The sequence below is a fragment of the Delphinapterus leucas genome, chromosome 7, assembly GCF_059928025.1.
Source record: "Delphinapterus leucas isolate spDelLeu-1000000601 "Yukka" chromosome 7, BTC_Dleu_Yukka2, whole genome shotgun sequence".
In the NCBI taxonomy this organism is placed as follows: Eukaryota; Metazoa; Chordata; class Mammalia; order Artiodactyla; family Monodontidae; genus Delphinapterus; species Delphinapterus leucas.
Genome location: NC_143135.1, coordinates 97850501 through 97868976, shown reverse-complemented (window position 1 = coordinate 97868976; position 18476 = coordinate 97850501). Strand labels below are relative to the sequence as shown.

The window sequence follows — 18476 nt, the reverse complement described above, 5'->3', positions numbered from 1 at the left end:
GAAGCAGAACTCCCCAACAAGACACAGGCTGTGAGGGGTTAATCTACAGGGGAAAGAACTGTGGTCGAATGTAAAGGTCCAGGCTCACAGATCTCACTCAGTCCCTTTACCTCCCCTTGACACGCATCTGCTGAACACACCCTCAGTTCTCTGCTGCCTACCTTTGACGTTCTCAGAAGAGGAAAGTCTGCTAATACGGACTGGAGTCAATCTGTCTGCTCATCTTTTCCCACCTTACCTATAAACTCCCCAGTTCAAAGGGAAACTGAGGTTCTCTACTGAGGCTCAGTCCTTCCCATTCTTCCATTTCACCCCTAAATAAATACAGAAAGAGATGTCCTCTGCATGGGTCTTTTGAGCATGAGCCCTTCTCCTTGCTTGGTGCCCTGCAAACACACACTGTACTTTCCTTCACCACAATGTGTCAGTAAATTGGCTTTGCTGCATGGCAGGCGAGTGGACCTCAGTTCAGTTCAGTAACACCACCATCTGAGGGATGAGTCAGAAAGAGTTTCATTTCCTCTTTCTGAGGAACTGAGAACCAGCTCAGTCTTCACAGATCTTGCCCTACTCTAGCTGTATCTCCATTGGCCTTATCTGTTTCCATAGAACCCAAGTTCTTCAATGGCTGGGGCCCAAATTCATCCTCAAAGCGGTTTACAAGTCAAGCCTGCCCTGCTCTGGTGGTGGAAAATTACTAGTTCAGGGGAACCATGCAAATCAATACAATCAACTTCCGTTTTTGTTGCAGGCCTTAAGAGATGAGAACATGAGACTTTGTTTTAGTCTGGTTTGATATTGATCTGCCCTGGAGGGTTCTGATGAATTTTCTTTGTTTTGTAAACTGAGGAAACCTGGTCACCGGCCCATATTTCTTTGCTGGACTCTTCCCTTGACTTTTTCTCATTTGCAACAGGTGTGTGTTTTGATCCATGGAGGGGCTGGATCTGGAATTTTTCATGCCACAGGGACATCTTTGAGCACAGAAGTTAGGGTGTTTTGGCAACATTCAGCAAAATAAAATCTCTGAACTAGACTCAAAGAATAAAGTAGAAAACTGCAGGTGAAAAGATGTGGCATGAAAATCAACAGCAGTCATTTTGTGCTTTACCAGGTGTAAGGCGCCAACCTTCCAAACTATTCTTCCAGTTCTATCTAAACTCTCTTTTCCTCCTTATACAAATAAATTCTATGGCCCTACTTCGCTCCATACACCTTGGTGTGATTCTCTTCACACAGAGAAATAACCTTTGTTCAAAGCTCCGCTTTTCTAAGCTGTGCTGACTTCTGCCTGATCACTCTCCACACATAAGATTAGCACCTCCTTTCCAGCTCCAAATAGACTGTAATCCAAAAGCTGCTCTTTTAAATAGAGGTTTCTCTTATGCTTAAATTCCTAAATAAAAGAAACATCAATGCTACTGCTACTCTCCCCAGTTAAATCCGATTTGCAAGATGTGCTGCCTGCTCAAAAATCTGGGTGTGAGCTGGAGCCTGGGCTCAGGAACACATTTGGGATTCTCCAGTCATCCTCTATCTGGAGGGCCCTCCAGTGGCCAAAATAATACCTGATATAAACAAAGACCACCAAAGCGAGTGGTTACAACAAAGGCGGGGGATGGACATTTGCCTGCGTTGAAAATGCTGCCTGTAAGCCCCACATTCTGCCCCATAGAGGTGTGTGTCGTTTAAAGAAAGTCAAGACAGAATCACAGCTCAAGAAGAGCAGACATTTGCATTACAAAAGGACCCTTCATTTGATAGAGAGGCAGGTCTGAACTCCAAGAAATGACAGCTCCCTCTAATTTCTTTAAGATTCTATTGAATTCACGGAAAACAGATTGACACATTCCAGAATGCATCTGGGGTATAAAACATGGTAGGTTTGAACTCGATCTGCACTACTCAACCCACCTCATCCACATTTCCGTCTCTGAAAACCTCATAAGCACCCTGACCATGAGACACAGGAGAAAGTGGAAGTCAGGTCACCTGGGAAGATCTGAATGCTCAGTGCAAGTCCAAGGTCCTCTGAGCCCAGAGCTGCCTTTCTGGAGCACTGTGAGAAAAACAGGAGGTTGCTCCAATATGCTTCCCTCTGGACTTAGAGGATACTGCTGGTATTCCAGAAGAAGACTCCAGAAGGTTTTCCAGAAGAAGCTCTGCCACGAATTACAATGTCATTGAAACCGAGCACCCTCCCGGGTACAAAAGCTCCTCCATGCTGCGCGCGCGCACACACACACACACCTGTTTCTTGTTTGTAGAAAAAAAAGCTTTAGTCTCCTAAACCTTCCCTGAGTTCCAAAGAGCAGATTCAAACAATTACGAATTAGGGAAGTGAAGGAATGTAGAAACAAAGGGAAAGCAGCCAGGAGACAGTTAAGTCAGCCATAAAACAGTCCTAGTTCCTCCTCAAGGGATACACACAACAATGTGCTGCAAGTCTTCGAGCTGCTCTGCAGGAACTAAGGCCCCCTCCACCCCACCCAGGTGGAGGACGCTGACCACACTACACGCTGACCGCAAGCACGCAGACTCCAGACTGTTTGGCACCAGAGGGCTGATTAAGATTCCCGGAACACCGCCCTGTTACCTCACCACCAGCCAATCAGAAGAAAGTCATGCCCCCTGTAGCTCTCACCCCAAATGTTGTCTTTAAAAACCCTTCCCTGAAAGCCACCAGGGAGTCTGGGTCTTTTGAGCACGAGGTGCCTGTTCTCCTTGCTTATTGGTGTCCTGCCATAAACCATCCTCTGCTGCAAACGCCAGGGTTTCAGATACGCCTTGCCCTGCTGTGAGCACACGGACTCCGGTTCGGCCACGTGCCCCTCACCCAGAACCGCCCCCAGCACGGCCCACAGCAGCCGCACCCAACTGACTTCCCTCCACAGACCACAGTCTTCACACACCTGCCCTCACCCCACCCCCCATGGGGCAAACTCCTACTCATTCCGCAAGGCCTCGGTCAAGTGCCAACTACACGCTGGCACCTTCCCCAACGTCGCCAAATGTACGGCTGTTCCATCCCCTTCAGCCTCCATAGCATCGTGTCCCTGCCTCTGTCAGGGCGCTTGGCAGTGCTGGGCCCTCCAGCCTGCGGATGGCAGGTAGCCTGGCTCCTCCTTTGTCTTTGCATCCCAAGTGCTTAGCGTGGGGACTGCTGAGTGGACGTGGAGTAAGGGGGCTGAGGCTGGGGCCAGCATCCCCCCTCCCAGGCCACCGCATGCCACTGCCAGGGGCTAGGGGAATTGGAGTGGGGGGCTCCCTTCCCCCAGTGCAGTGTGCTGGTGATGGAGGGGGCATTCTTCCCTCTCCATCCCCTCCCTCCAGGTCAGGCACCCACCATCAACCAGTCCCCCTCTGCATCCCAGTGACCTGGGTTCTCTCTGCACTTTCGGCAGCAGCAGCAAACATGGAGAAGCAAGTGTTACCGAATCTAACTTGAGTCCACTCACCTGCCATGCCGTGAAGCCCGTCTGCTGATGCCCGGCTGTGGGGAAACGAAGTGCAGCACTTATCGCAGGCACCAAGCAAGGAGAACGTATGACTCATGCTCCGAAGAGCTGAACGCCAAGGAAGGATTTTTTAAAGGCAAAATTTGGGGGTGGGGCTGCAGGGGGCATGACTTTCTTCTGATTGGTTAGTGGTGAGGTAACAGCGTGGTATTCACGGAGTCTTAATCATTAACCTCCTGGTTTCAGTCTGGGGTCTCGTGCTTTTGGTCAGCACGTAGTCACCATCCTCACCTGGGTGGGCGTCTTAAGTGCCTGTTAACTCAAAGATCTGCATCAGATTGTATATTCCTTCAGGAGGAATTAGAACTCTCATGGCCGAACTATTACCTTACTTTTCTTGCATAACTGCTTTTCCTTTGTTTCTGCATTACCTCACTTCCCTAATTAGTAACTGCTTGAATCTGCTCTTTGGAACTCAGGGAGGCCTAGGAGACTAAAGCCTTTTTCTACAAAAAAGAAGTAGGGGACACGGAGGGCCCTGCAGGTTCCTGCGCAGTTTCGATCCCCCCTTTTTGATACCCCTCAACGGAACAGAGATGGGACAAGAAAGGGAATAAAGTTTTGTGCAGAGAGGTTAATCATAAACTCGGCAGGGGAACTTGGTTTGGGAGGGACTCAGTTTCACGAGTATCTGTCTGGATGCTGTGCTAGGCTGGGTCCAGCTCGCACTAGGTCTCTCTCTGGAAAGTAGAGAAAGAGGAGCCTGAAGACGGCTCCTCCACACCGTCCACGCCCTGCGCATCCTACACTAAGCTAGCGTCCACACCTCATGCCCCAAAAGCCCTCTTGTGAGGACACCACTGGTCTCATCTAAAATCAGGGTCCAGGGCTTCCCTGGTGGCGCAGTGGTTGAGAGTCCGCCTGCCGATTCAGGGGACGCGGGTTCGTGCCCCGGTCCGGGAGGATCCCACATGCCGCGGAGCAGCTGGGCCCGTGAGCCATGGCCGCTGAGCCTGCGCGTCCGGAGCCTGTGCTCCGCAACGGGAGAGGCCACAGCAGTGAGAAGCCCGCGTACCGCAAAAATAAATAAATAAATAAAATCAGGGTCCGCCTCGCAGGGCTGTGGGGAGGACAAGAGTCACTCTCCTAGACAGCGTTCAGAGTTGTGGCATTTCATAGGCGTTACCTAATGTATCTAATCTGATTTCATCCTCGCAGCCACCCTATGAGGTAGGTGCTAAAGGATCATTATTTACAGGTGAGGAAACAGCAGGGCAAAAAGGGGCAAGACACCGAGAGTCGCCAGCTCCCCAGGCAGGGTTCCAACTCAGGCCATCTGAGCCCAGACCCTTGACCACATGCAACTCTGCATGAAGGGCTGCCAGGCACAGAGGAAGTGCCCCGCAGACGCTGGTCATGGTTCCTTGAGGCATTTGCCAGGACTGAATACTCCCTCCTCCGAGGGCACCTGAGGGCTCCAATCTGGCTTGGCCCAGGTCCCTCGGCTTTGGGTGTTACTTTGAGATCTCTTTTCACTCCCAACATCACTCTCTCTCTCTCCAGGCTTTTATCTCCACCGACCCCTCTAACTCTGACCATTCTAGATGTACCTCTGCAGCAAGCATCTCCAGCCCAGCTCGGTCTCTGAGCTCCAAAAACTGCCTAATACTACAGCACCTTCCAGCTTCAAAGCTCTTGCACATCTGTTTCTTTAGACCTCCCAACACCCTGTGGTGTCAGCTTTGGTATCACTCCATTTGATGGACAAGAAAACTACGGCACTAGGGAGACTTGACAAGTGGTCTCTGTAGTCACGTGGCAAGAACTGCAGCACCAGGATGCGACCTCAGCCCGCGCTCTCTTCCTGAGTTGGACCTATCGATGTGGGCCAGCAGTCTTCCATTCATCCTGCCTTCCATTGAGGAAATCTACATATAAAAAGCAATAGCTCAAAGGAAACAAGGTATGACATTATTAATTAAAATGTGGATACGCAGCCAATGATGCACTCTTCTCCTCGAAGTAGGGTTTCAGTGTTTCTCTTAGAAGCTGAACTGGAGCCTTCTTCCTCCCCCAGCGTAATCATGGGAGACCCCAGCACAGGCCTGACCACAGGCTTTGAGAATTAAGATGGGTTAACTCCCTAATTAGCTGAGCTCTTAAGCAAGTCATGTAACATCCTTAGCCTCCGTTTCCCCTTTTATGAAATCACATACACCATCTACACAAGACTCGTAAGTGACTTGCCAACCCTGAGGTTTATTCTCTGCTGCTCCAGAGGGCAAGCATCCTGTCTGCTTTTACATTACTCTTCCAGAGGCTAATGCAGGACCTGGTACAGAGGAAGTGCTCAAATAATACTTCTTAAATGAATGTTGCTCTGGGGTCCAGGAATCAGGTGCCTGACTGACAGGGAGTTTTGGGTCTTGTCAGCCTAGAGCTTGATACCTGACATTAATCTCTTATTTGGGAACTGCCCAAATCCTCAGAATTCTCTCTTCTTCTGCCTGATACCTCTCTATCTTAGACACCTGCAGACATTTATAAGAGAGTCCAATGGGGGCTCAGCATCCATTCACATAAAATCCACCTGTTCTACCCTCCAGCTCTTGCAAAGCTAGATGCTGCAGTTTAATATTTAGGGAAACTATTTTGCCGTTTAACACATCCCCTGCCCTGCTGAAATGGAGAAAGTGTTCACCATCCAACACTAAATATTAATACCTCCAAAGCTCCTTCCAAGTGCTTCTTTTCCTCCTACCCCATCACCCAGAAACACGCAAAGTGATCCCACCACCTCGCTTTAGACCATCCCCTTCTCTTCCTCAGAACTCAGACACATCCCTCTTGATGAGTCAGGTTACTTCGGGACCAAACACATTCATGACAACCATGTTTGCAAAGCACCTTCTGCTTATGCATCTGCCTTATGCTCTCATGTCTACTTAACGCTGTCCATTTTCTTTGATGGGATGCATCGAAAGCTGTTCCTCCCATATTTCCGAGCAGCAAAACACTCAATAGGGAAAAATTAGTGAGCCAGAGATAACGAAGTGACTCAAATAAATCCTCCTATGAGTTTCACTAGTACAGAAGATGAGTCAAAGTACTTCACTGTGGTGATAGGTAGAAACGCAGCTGCTGGCATGGTGGTCCTCTGGTTCCACTGGTCCTCAGAGTAAGTCTATATCAAAACTGCTTATAGGGACAAAGGGGAAGAGGGTATCAGGCTGCTTTTGAGATCTGCATTCAGGTTCACCTTTGTGGTGGAACCGGGACAGAACAGAAGTAGCAGAGCTTTGGGAAACTCTCCCACGTGAACTTGGTCATATTCACGACAACAGAACTGTAACCAGATGCAATTGCTCATATAAAATAAAGTGATAAAGGGACACACACCAAATGTTAACAGTGGTTGTCTCTGGGATTTTACCAGGAAATCTCATTTCCTTCTGGCTGCTTCTTTCATTTTTCCCAAATCTCTATAGTGGATACAAACTCCTTTTCTAACCCAAAAAATAAAATGTTTAAAAAGATAAACTGGTTAAAATAAATTCCAAATGTATACACCCAAATCAGGCTCTCAAAGGGTCACTTGGCGTGTCTGTGTGAAAGAATTAAAAGCACAGACTCCGAAATCAAGCTACTTGGGTTCAAATCTCAGCCCTGCCTCTTACTAACTGTTGTGTACTTGGGCAAATTTCTTAACCTTTCTGTGCATCATTTCCTTATCTATAACATGAGGATAATAATATCTTCCTTACAAGATTATTGTGAGGATTAAATTAGTTAATACAAAAGAAACCCCCTGAACAACGCCTGGCATAAAACAAATACTTATTTGCTATTATGACTTATTGCCATAGGACTACTATCGCTCAAAATGTTTAGGGACCATCTATTGTATTCAGGGTCTTAAACACATTCCCTTGAATCATTTCAATGGGATTAAAATTTCCTCCTCTGAAGATGTGCCAATTCTTGGGAGCAGTCAAGCTGTTTGGGGTTCGGAGTAAGGTGTGTTTATGAAATCAAGGGCTATTGCTCATCTACTGCCTATGAAGAGTTCCATAAAACACACATGCACACCTACCCCCAGGTAATTCAGCACCACCTCGGGTGTGATCAATCCCTGGGTAACTAATAGGTTCTGCTTCTGCTAGAGAGAGGCTGAAAATTAAAGTTTAATTATGAGACCTCTTCATTCAATTGATCTTGAAGGCTTTATGTACTAGCATACAACCAAAGGGCAAATTTCATAAAAGGCTGATTTACATTTAAATTCGAGCCTTTTTTTTCTTCCTCAAAGTTTGCTGATGCTGTTTTAAGTATGATATTGTTTTCACACAAATATTCCCAAACATTACCAGTTGTCATCTGGCGTTAAATAGGGTTGCGGCACGACAATGATAACATTAGCATTTTTAAAAGCATAACATCATTGTTCTTCTGTAAATTGTTGCAGGCTCAAATTACCCTACACATAATCTTTTTACAAAAAATTAATGGGGCACTGGCATCAAAGCCAGTTAGGGTTGTATAAAAAGAATGGCAGCCACCTCCTTTTGCTGGGACCCTACTGGTCTTGTGTGAGCCCAGTTAGCGCCCTAATGGGACATGGTGCAATCGTATGCTCCACTGTGTACATAAATAAAGGTTAGCAAAATGTGCACTGGACATCTTTTCCCAAGATGCAAAGGATTTTGATAAAATCTAACTGGGTTGTCGCAAAGCAAAAGAATCGTTCGTGTTTCTGATTACTGAATTCTTAAAAAAAAAAATTCCAATTAAAGAAAAGGCTTCACTGATCTAGCATCAGTAGGAAATATTGCGTTCCACATAAATGATTTTGCAAAGCAACTGAAGTTTACCTCTGTCTCCAAATGTCATTTTTAATCTTTCTGGTGGAAATCTTTTAAAAATGTATTACCTCTACCCTTGAATTCCCTAAACAGTATTACTATTACAGACTCCTAACTTTGTACCAAAAGGGCAAAGTAGCATGGCGAATAAGAACACAAACTTAAGAATGGTATAAGTCTAGGTTTGAGTCTAGATTCTACCACTTCCTACATGTGAGATCTTGGAGGTGTCACTCAGCCTCTCTTACGAGCAACTGTCCTCATCTCTTAAAACAAAGGTTAACTATCTAAATCACAGGATCACTTTTAGAATTTAAAAAAAAAAGTTTATAAAGAGTTTAGCCCAGCAACTGGTAAAGAACAGGGGCCAAACTGAGGAGAACCATTATTTTAATCAAGTGGGTAATGTAACTTGTAGGACTCTGTACCTTTGGGGCCCGACAGGGTCTATACTAAATGGCCCCAACAAACTGTTGAATTCCTTTATCTCTAACAGAGGTTTCTGACAGTCTCTATTTTCTGATACCTTTTCATTTGTTGTTGTCAGGGCTTCTGCCTCAATAATCTTTTTCCATTTTTAATTTACTGTGGCCTAGGGAACCAGAGACTCACAGCTGACACATGTAGGCAGAGTTTGAGAGCTACACTGTCACCCCAAGGACTCAAAAACAGTATCCTCCCAGGGTTAAACTTTAAAACCAACACATAATAGGCAGAATAATCTTACAGAAACACGGCTCTCAAGCCAGGAGGACGGTATTATAGCCCAGTCTGAACGCAGTGTCAGCATCATCTACGGAGTGTTTTCGTGTCGGGGGAGTGAACTCAACCACAAAACAAAAAGATGACTCAGGGTGCCAGACACGGGCGGGGCCCAAGCCCTGTCCAGGGGAAACTGGCAAAGGGACTTCAAGGATTAAGATCCCACTGGCAAGACCTTCTTAAATAGAAATGGATACAGGGAGTATCTATATCCTGAAGGTTTCAAATACTAAGTTTGTATGGAGTAGATTCTTCTTCTAGCGGAACGTCCATCATTCGTTATCCGTTCGGTATTTATTGGGCGACCGCTATTCACGCCCAGACCCCTAGCTCAACAAGCAACCTTTTCGTCGTAACTGGCTTCTTAGGTAGAGCTCCTTACACGGGGAGAATGTACTGGCCACATTAACCTGCTAAGAGACAGGGCGATTTCCTGAGGTGAATTAATAAATGGGCGTTATCTTGCTGCATATCAGTCTCGGGAGCTTGGTTAAGGTGCGTTTGCCGTCGAGAGATAACTATCGTATGTCGACAAAACCCTCCATCTAAGCCTGGAACCTAAGGGCTAGGCCATGACCGGATGGTACGTATCCCCTTGGGATTCTTCTGGGCCCAAGGCACTGGATTGAGGGTGTTCACTCTGACACTGAATGGTGACAGGAGGCAGGGTGGCACAGTGATACAGAACAGGGGCACTGTTCTATTGAAGGCTGGTTTTGCCATTCACTTTCTGGTTTCCCTTAAGCAAATTACTTAACTTCTCTGAGCCCCTTTTTCCTCATCTACCAAATGGGATGATAAAACTTCAGAGATTGATTCTGGCTCAATATTTAGACAAAAGCAACATTCCGGAAGATGTCACACCAAAGTACCCTCTCCCACCCGTTCCGTACTCTCCAGTCCTGACTTTGTCGGTCCACCTGCCTTTCATCACTGATGAGAAGCAGGTGCGGCATCCCTCACAGACTTCATCACCTCCAGAAGCCTCATCACACCGCTGTGCTTTCTTCTCTCAGATTTGAAAATTGCCTTCTTAGCAAATTGTCTCTTAGCAAAGGTAGTTACAGCTTTAAGGGAGCCACTTAGTTGTCGTCCTGGCAGAATAATTTTATTTACTTCAGAACAGCCACCATGTCTCCCTTCTCCTCAGCCAACACAAGTAGACATCGTGATCCACCATCTGAGACCAGCTTGTTAATAACAAAATTATTCCAGGTCTTAGTGTTCTCTTCTCGATGAAATAAACATGCCTTTAAAACAGACAAATCAAATGGTGTTCCGAGACTGTATTAACCGTCTTTATTGCACTCCAAAGAACAACTCGAGACACGCGTAGAGAGTGGATATTCAAAGAGGTGTTTTCTTGACCCAGTTAAATTTTTATTCAGTGAAAAAAGTTGACATTGAGACAAAAATGCTTTAAAACTGTGAGACAATAAAGTAAAATCTTCAGCACAAACCAGTGATTTGGAAACTTATCGAGGCAACTGAAATGATAAATATCTAATCTCACTTTGGAGAGAAGCAAGTATACAGTGTTTCACTTTAAGAGCAGAGTAGGCCTTTATTTTGCTGCAAATACTTTTGATTTTTGCCTGTAGGTTCTAATAATTCACCACAAGAGCCTTTAATTGAGAAATGACATGGAATATCAGAGAATAATGTTCCATTCCAGCATTCGTACTTGTCCCATTTGAGCTATTACACATGAAACTGATACCGTTCTTGGGTTACTTGGCTCCGATGATTTAATTCAAAATATGGCTGCTCAAAATGAGTGGGCAGAAACATATACACGACCCATCCTCCCTCAACCCACGTTTGCTGGGGGTACCCCTTCCGAAAACATGCTTGCCATCTGTGTACCCAACAGCACACATAATCTCTCGCTATCTGCCCCGTACCTCAGTCTTGCATAGAAAGTAGTCTATATAAACTTAATGCACTGGCTTTTATTACATAAAAATTGTACCTGAAAGGCAGCACACGCTTCCTTTAAGAAAAATAATGCAATAGGAACGTCAAGATACAATATCAACACGAGTGAAGATTCTGCACAGCATTTTGGAGTCAATCCCTAAAATCAATATGGAAGTGGTATGGGGTTTGCTGACTTCCCTGGATCCTTTCTTTGAGGGACCTCCAATTCTCCACAAGGAAGAGAAACGTCTCAGGGATTCACTGTGACATTCTTAGTGGGAAAGCAACCAACCAAACCCGACAGGATGGGGTTTCTGCCCTTAAGGAAGTACTGAGAACGCGACCTCACTAGATGGAGAGTTACCACTAGGTGAATATTTGAAGGCAGGACTGTCCAGTCCCCCTGCCCAGAAATGTCCACTGGTCTGAGAAGTTCCTTAAATTGTTGGAGAGCTGCATCTAGTGGGTCACACGTGTTGGGCAGAGAGAACATGTAGCTGTGTGTCGCACATCTGTCCCCCACAAATATCCCCAGTGAAACTACCAGAGATGGAACCCCAGGAACCCCTCTTCCCAAAGTCAGAAGTTTCAACCAGTTACCCAGCTTCGTAACTATTTACCCAGCTTGCCAGGGCAGCCAGTGGTCACGGGAGCGTCTCACCTGTCTGGAAAAGGGTCTGCATAGGCATGGCCTCTCCCTGGATTCCTCTGCAGAACTATATTCTCTGGTATTTTATCCACACAGACCCACATCTCATACGGCTTGAGGGCCATTCAATCCATCAAGGGGCAAAACCAACTTCCAGAGGAGATTTATACACAATCCCCCGCCCCCCAAACTGTAGTGATCCACTCATGGTCCGTCGACCACATGAATGTGGGCTTCTGAAATTCTAATGCATCCTGGAAGAAAATAAAGCCCTTTCCCTATACAGTGTGAACTCTGGAGGTAGGATCTCCAATGAGGTACAAAAGCCCCTTCTTCAAAGGCTCCAACTGGTCACAGTGAAGACAATTATCTGGTCACCTTCAAAGTCTCCACGGAGTTTTCTGTTCTCATTTGCTCTTGTCACTCCCACCTCGGGACTCTTGCAGACGGTGTATATACATCAAACCTCACAAAGCTATGCAGAGGGAGGTGAGAGTGCGTGCTTCAAAAGTTCATAAAAATAGACAATTTCCACATAGCTCCATCTATCTAGCTTAGTCTTCGGGAACTTAGCTCTTCTGTTTATGTAAAATACTCTAGCCCTAAAAGGCTGCTTTTTCTCCAACAGCCCAGTAGCATTTTCCAAGGAGAGGGGTGATGGCCAGTCTATACAGTACAGCGCACTAAGCATTGGCAGGCACTGGGAATAAGACTCGGAAGCTCAGGAATACCTCAAGTTGCCAACTGGAGACATGTGCTCTGTAGAAAGGCTTTTGCCTATGGAAAAACTGAATATAAAGTCTCAGAGCCTTTGATATCAGCTTTCACAAATGCCACCAAAAAGTTGGCGGAAAAAGAAAAGAAGAAAATAGACTTTCTAGTGGTTCGATTAAATGACTCGCCTCCCACCAGATCGTTCATCTTTCAGTTACTTAAAGTGCTTATTTATAAAAAGGGGAGGTGGTAGGGCTCGGAGTTTTGAATGAAACTCCGCGGTAAGACAAGATAAAGCCAAAGAAATTCCAGTCTTTAAAAACGTAACACGGGAAAGAGATAGAAGAAAAACATGCTGGAAGAAGGCTTGTCCTTTACCACCACTCACGACATACCAAACATCTACAATTGAAAATACTCCTCAAGCAGAATATATATATACACAAATAAAATGTTTTAACTAAAAAAACTTTAATTGGCTCTTTGTTTCCCAAACACTCCCCAGGCAGAACAAAACTATGTTATCAGCCAAGAATGATACTTCTGGTTAAAAGGAAGCAAATACTTGGGAGAAGGTGATGCATTGCATCTAAGAGGAGATGGGGTTTTGACAAAGCTTGCAGATGAGGGACACATGTGCAGAAGCATGACTCTGGAATATCCCTAGAGCACACTGCTTCTCGTTCAGGAAGAAGTTCCGCAGTGAGGTGCATACGATAGGCAACACAACAATGCTAGACACTGCTGCCAACAACACTAGGTCTCAAGAGTGGGCACCAGTCCCCAGTGGATCTCACACACCTGCCAAGTGGCCACGGTTTGAATACAGGGGAGGCATTGAAAGGCAGAAGGGTACAGCCCAGCTTATTTTACAGAGCATATCAAATCTAGCGTTGCCACTACCATGAACTGGATCGAATGGTCTCAAATTCACACATCTCCTGTCTCTCTGTAAGAGTGAAGAGCATTTTCTCTTTAAACTGGGCAGGGGTACAGGTGAGGCAGGTGGTAGAAGAGAAGAAAAGAGAAGGCACTGACCCAATTCAAAACGACTGCATATATCAGTACGGATTTTTAAGGACAGTAAGCGGCCAACTCAACACAAATACAAAACTTTACATTCGACATTCTTCAGCGGTAAGTAAAAACAAAACGAAACAAAAAATCCCAAAAGGAAAAATTAGGTACTATATCTGCCAGTGTAGCTATCATGGCACAAATCTAGAACTCTCTCCCACAACCAGAGCAATGTTTTGCCATGACGATGACACCAGTGTATAATAAAGCAGTGTTATCATTTTGTAGCTTTCAAAGCTACATCTTGTACAGAGGTGTGTACAGTAAGAATCCATCCATTAATATGAGAGAGGAAGCTGTTGCTTGCAGGGCTTCCCAAGCTGCATCTCTGTTTAACTGAAATGGAGCAATGACTCAATATGCTCTCCTGCCAAACACCGTCGTGTGACACACGAGTGAATAAAAATGGATTGCTTCTGGAATGGCAACAAAACTGCTGCTGTTCCCCACGCCTCAACCCTATAGGCGAGGGGCTCATAACATGTATGGTGTCAGATGACCACTAAAGCCTTGCCCTATACAGAGTTCCAATAAATTAACAAAATAACACAAAAGAACCTTCCCCCGTCACACGCCCAAACACTTTCATAGAAACTAAATGCAAAAAAAATTTTTAATTTGAGCATACTTTCGAGGAGGAGGGATTCTACCCGTCACTCTCGAAGTTTTTATTAAATACATTTCTGTGTCTTAGAAAAATAAAAAGAATGGCCAATTTACTGAACCAAAATTATCTCACAGACTTAAAAAGCATATGCCCAGTAAGCACAGCCCTGTGAGACTACACTAATATCAAACCAAAGCAATTTGGTTACTAAAATCCACCTGGTTTGAAGTTCACAGTTGATTACGACAAAGTTTATTCATTCCTTTCTTTCCTCCTTTGTTTTTTTTTTGTTGTTGTTTTTTTTGGCCCATATAAAAATAACATATTGCAACTCAAAGTGCATCTTTTAAAATAAACCATCAACTATCTTTATCAAATAAAATATTTACACCATTTGGTTTCTAGTGAGGAAAGCTCTTTTAGGCTATCACCATGGGGACGTCGTCGGAAAATCCAGTTATCATCGGAGCATCTTCATCGTCCTCCCCTAAAGGCAAGACAGTCAGTCCTTGGTGAGTTCCGGGGCACTTCCGCCCAACCCCACACCCCACCACTGACCCTCCATCCCTACAGTACAAGCCCCAGCTGGAAAAGTCAGCAGCAGAGCCAGCCAGGCACAAGAATCGATGCTGAAACCCAGCCCAGCTTCTCTCTGACACTCTTGGGTCACCTGTTCCCCATCAACGGGTGGCCAAGCTTATTTTCATGGTACTTGAAATTAACCAAATAAGAAAAGTAAACCTTTGACGAGGGAGGATCTTATTCCCTACCCCAAAGTCCAACGGGTGGCTTAGGTGCCCCGATTTGAGTTGTCCACACCCTATGCTAGCACAGTGAACGTCATTGTCTGTTTTCTCCTTTGAACCCACACCAATCATGAAGAAAAGGACCTTAGAGGGGTTTAAGCATTTAGCCAGACTCATGGTTGTCCCCTCGTGGGCCCTGGTACCATCCTGAGCAACTAAGTGCTGATCTGCTTTCAGTGATCACAGCACGGCCCCGTGATGGGTGGATTCCTCTTGCCCCCAGTAACAGAAGCAAAGAACCCACCAAAGAACCCACCCTATTCACGCAAGGCAGTCCAAGCGCCTGTGATAAAACAAGAAAGGAAACTGAGAAGAAAAGGGAGAAGACTCAATAACGAACGATCAGTGAGCAGGAAATACGTCAATGTCTGTATAGACAAAACTGTAACTAGTTGACAGAAGAAAATAAACATGTAAACTCCCATTCAGCAGTCTGAGTTTGGACAGGCCCGAGTTTGGGGAAGGCCCCAAAACACACCTATCTGATTACATTTATTAAGTGGCCTACTTGCTCAATTAGCATTTAGCAATTTGAGCACACAGACGTTTATAAAAGGAACATCTCCCTCTCTTCGCAGTGAGAGTTGTGCTAGCCATCAGAAAGAGAAACAGCAAGATGGGAAGGGCTTCTTTGGACAGAAGCCGATGGGGAAAGCGTGGCTTTTTGTCTCGACTAACATCTCCAGAGACGTCAGGCCTCCAGGTCTGTGAAGGATGAGAGGGGTCGGAAATTCTTAAGAATTTGCCAATACTTTGGGAATACCCAAAGCCCAGGGTCTGCCTATCCTTCCTGTAAAAGGCAAGCTCCTATCTGTTCTTTCACAGAACTCCCTGTCTCGGGCACACTATTTAAGAGAATACTGGTATTTTAATTTAGGAGCAACTTCAAAGCAAAGGGCTCCAACTGATTCAACCCAAACCAGTAGGGTCACTGGTTAGTAAAGCACTCTGCTAGCGTCAAAAAGATGAGCTCGAGGCAGGCGTTTCCTCAGCAAGCCCCTGGCTTTGTGGGGTCTGCCCTGGGAAGAAGAACCCTGTGCCCTGACGCACTCACCCAGGTCATCCCCCGAGGAGAAGACGGCCGAGCCCAGCCTGGAGCTGTAGTGGCTGTTGGCAAAAGCGGTGAAGCTGCTCTGCAGCCTCCGATGCTTCGTGTACAGGATGGCAAACCCAACGCCCAGGCTCAGCAGTATCAGGAACAAGATGGGCACCACCACGGCAGCAACGTCGGTAGATCTGGCGGCCTGGATCGTTGAGGCATCCCCACCTGCCAAGGCAAGAGGCCAACCCGTAAGCCTCCCACTTAAGGGCGGGAGAACAGACTGGGCAACCCCTCACTGCCCCACCCACCCCAAAACGCCAAGAGCTTGCAACACCTCCCCGAACCGCCTGCCTGGTATGGCACGTTCCTGCACGTGACGCCTGAATGTTTCCCGACTCCTTGCCATGAGTGATGGAGGACAGGCCTTGTGCATGCAAATACGGTAATTACATTAGGCTCCTAATCGCGGCTGCGTTGGTTATTTAGATAATCTCTTGGAAGGGAGACCTTTGTTGGGGTACCAACACTGATTTCATTAGCGTTATTACTTAAGACCGCTCGCTTGCCTTACGTAAGAGGATGTGAAATCAGACCACTAATTAACGAGATTGCAATTATTTCCCCCTACTTGGCACCAAAGTCACTCTGAACTGCAATTACCTGAAGCTCCATTAAGTGATACAAATGAGATTCCTTTACTGCAATACTGACTTAACAGCTCATGAAGTTTTATGAGGTTTTTTAACTTAAATGAGAGAGAGAGAGAGAGAATCTTTCCATATACATTTAACATTTTGTAAAAGCTCTTTGCAAAGCCATTTGGGTGTCTATAACCTAACAGTGATGCTCCCTTCCCACTGTTTTAAACAAATACTAGCTTTATCATGAGGTACTGATAAAGTTGTAGCAACAGGGCTCTGGGGCAAAGCCATCTCCCTGTTGGGTTAGAGCCAGTCTTCCCGGAAGGGGTAGATTTTTATGTCATAAATCCTGGGGAAAGTCTGAACCTGAGGCAGGAACATGGCTTGCAGGAGTCAGTTTTAGCTAAGGAAGCAAAGTGGACTTCCTCGGTCTCCATGAGGAGCTTCATCAGGCTTGAGGTTGTTCCCTGGTGCAGGGCGAGGTGATGCAGGCCAGGGCTCTGCCTTGTGAAGAGAGCTCAGGAGCTGCCCAGGGCTTCATCCCAATAGGTCCTCGTAAAGATGGGCCAGAGAGCAGCCATTTCCTGTGAGTCTGATCTAACAACTCAATAGCCGTGTCGTTAATTTCTTGCACTATCGACTTACTGGAAAAAACTCTCCCAAATCTCAGTTCACGCGTCCCAACCTAATCCCAGCTGTGAAGTGGAAAATTGGGGGAAAGCTCTGGGCTGGAGCAGTTAAGAGGAAGCCAGCACGCTGGAGGCGGCAGGAATGAGTGAGCTCCTGTCCTCACCTTGCCTCCGAGGGGACGTGCACATCAAGGGGCAGGACGTGGCCCGAGAGGTCTACCTGAGAGATTCTCCCACCTGACAGTTTTGGTTTACAAAGGTAGCTGGCAGATGTCCTCACAGCAGTTTTCCCCAAAGTCTATTTCACAGGTTGCTAATAGGTTTTACTTAAAAAGGAGACTCTATTTAAAAAACACTAGGACAACAAGAGTTTGGTTGGTTGTTTCCTGTAGAAACTTCTCAGAACCTCAAACATGCGACAGTTCTCTAAGGGATGTGGTGTGCAAGGTTTCCCTCTTTTAGGGAGGTGCCAAGGATAAAGGATTCCCCCAGAAGCCACGCCGGGAAGCGTGATGGAACATATAACAAGTCTAACATAAGATTCTGAGCTTAAGCACTGGTTAGTTCTTGGCTGGGAATAAATGGAACTACAAAGGCCAGTGGCAAAACATTTGTTGAAATCCTGGCTAAGCTATTACAATCTGAGCAGAATTTCCATGTAAATGGAAGGTTCCTCTCCCCTGCCATCACCATGGCCCGACACTGCTGTCTGTGTGTGTCCAGAAGACAGAGATCCCAGGTCAACTTCAGGCTTTGATCTGAGGCTGACGGTGAAGATGAAGAGGCTGAGAAATCAGGGAATCTGTGATGAGATAATCTACTGACTCGCAGAATCCTAGGGAATATTAGCATATTAGCAGCTCTGAACAGTCCTCCAAAGAATAAAAACAAAACTCATTAAGCTAGTGCTTCCCAAGCAGAATCTCCTTTTTCAACAAAACCTCCCTTTCTTCTGCTTTACATTCAGAATATGGTCACCTTATAATCCCAGCTCCTCACACCATGCCTGACTCTGGAAGCATTTTTTTTTTTTTTTTTTTTTTTTGCGGTGCGCGGGCCTCTCACTGTCGCGGCCGCTCCCGTTGTGGAGCACAGGCTCTGGACGCGCAGGCTCAGTGGCCATGGCTCACGGGCTCAGCCGCTCCGCGGCATGTGGGATCTTCCCGGACCAGGGCACGAACCCGTGTTGCCTGCATCGGCAGGCAGACTCTCAACCACTGCGCCACCAGGGGAGCCCAGGAAGTATTTTTTAAATATATCAATATCTCATTAAACTGATGCATAAATGATTTTCCTTTGAGCTGCAAGA

General features: G+C 46.1%; 1 protein-coding gene across 2 annotated transcripts in view; it reads right to left on the bottom strand.

Moving 5' to 3' along the window:
- Nucleotides 1-14037: 14037 nt before the first annotated feature.
- Nucleotides 14038-18476, bottom strand: part of SORL1 (sortilin related receptor 1) — a 157031-nt gene continuing 152592 nt past the window's right edge. For both annotated transcript variants that reach the window (XM_022560208.3, XM_022560210.3), the window contains 2 exons: nt 15910-16122; nt 14038-14536 (listed from right to left, as the gene is read on the bottom strand). In XM_022560208.3, coding sequence (XP_022415916.2) covers nt 14469-14536; nt 15910-16122 — 281 coding nt within the window. In that variant the 3' untranslated portion in view covers nt 14038-14468. The remainder of the gene's footprint in view (nt 14537-15909; nt 16123-18476) is intronic.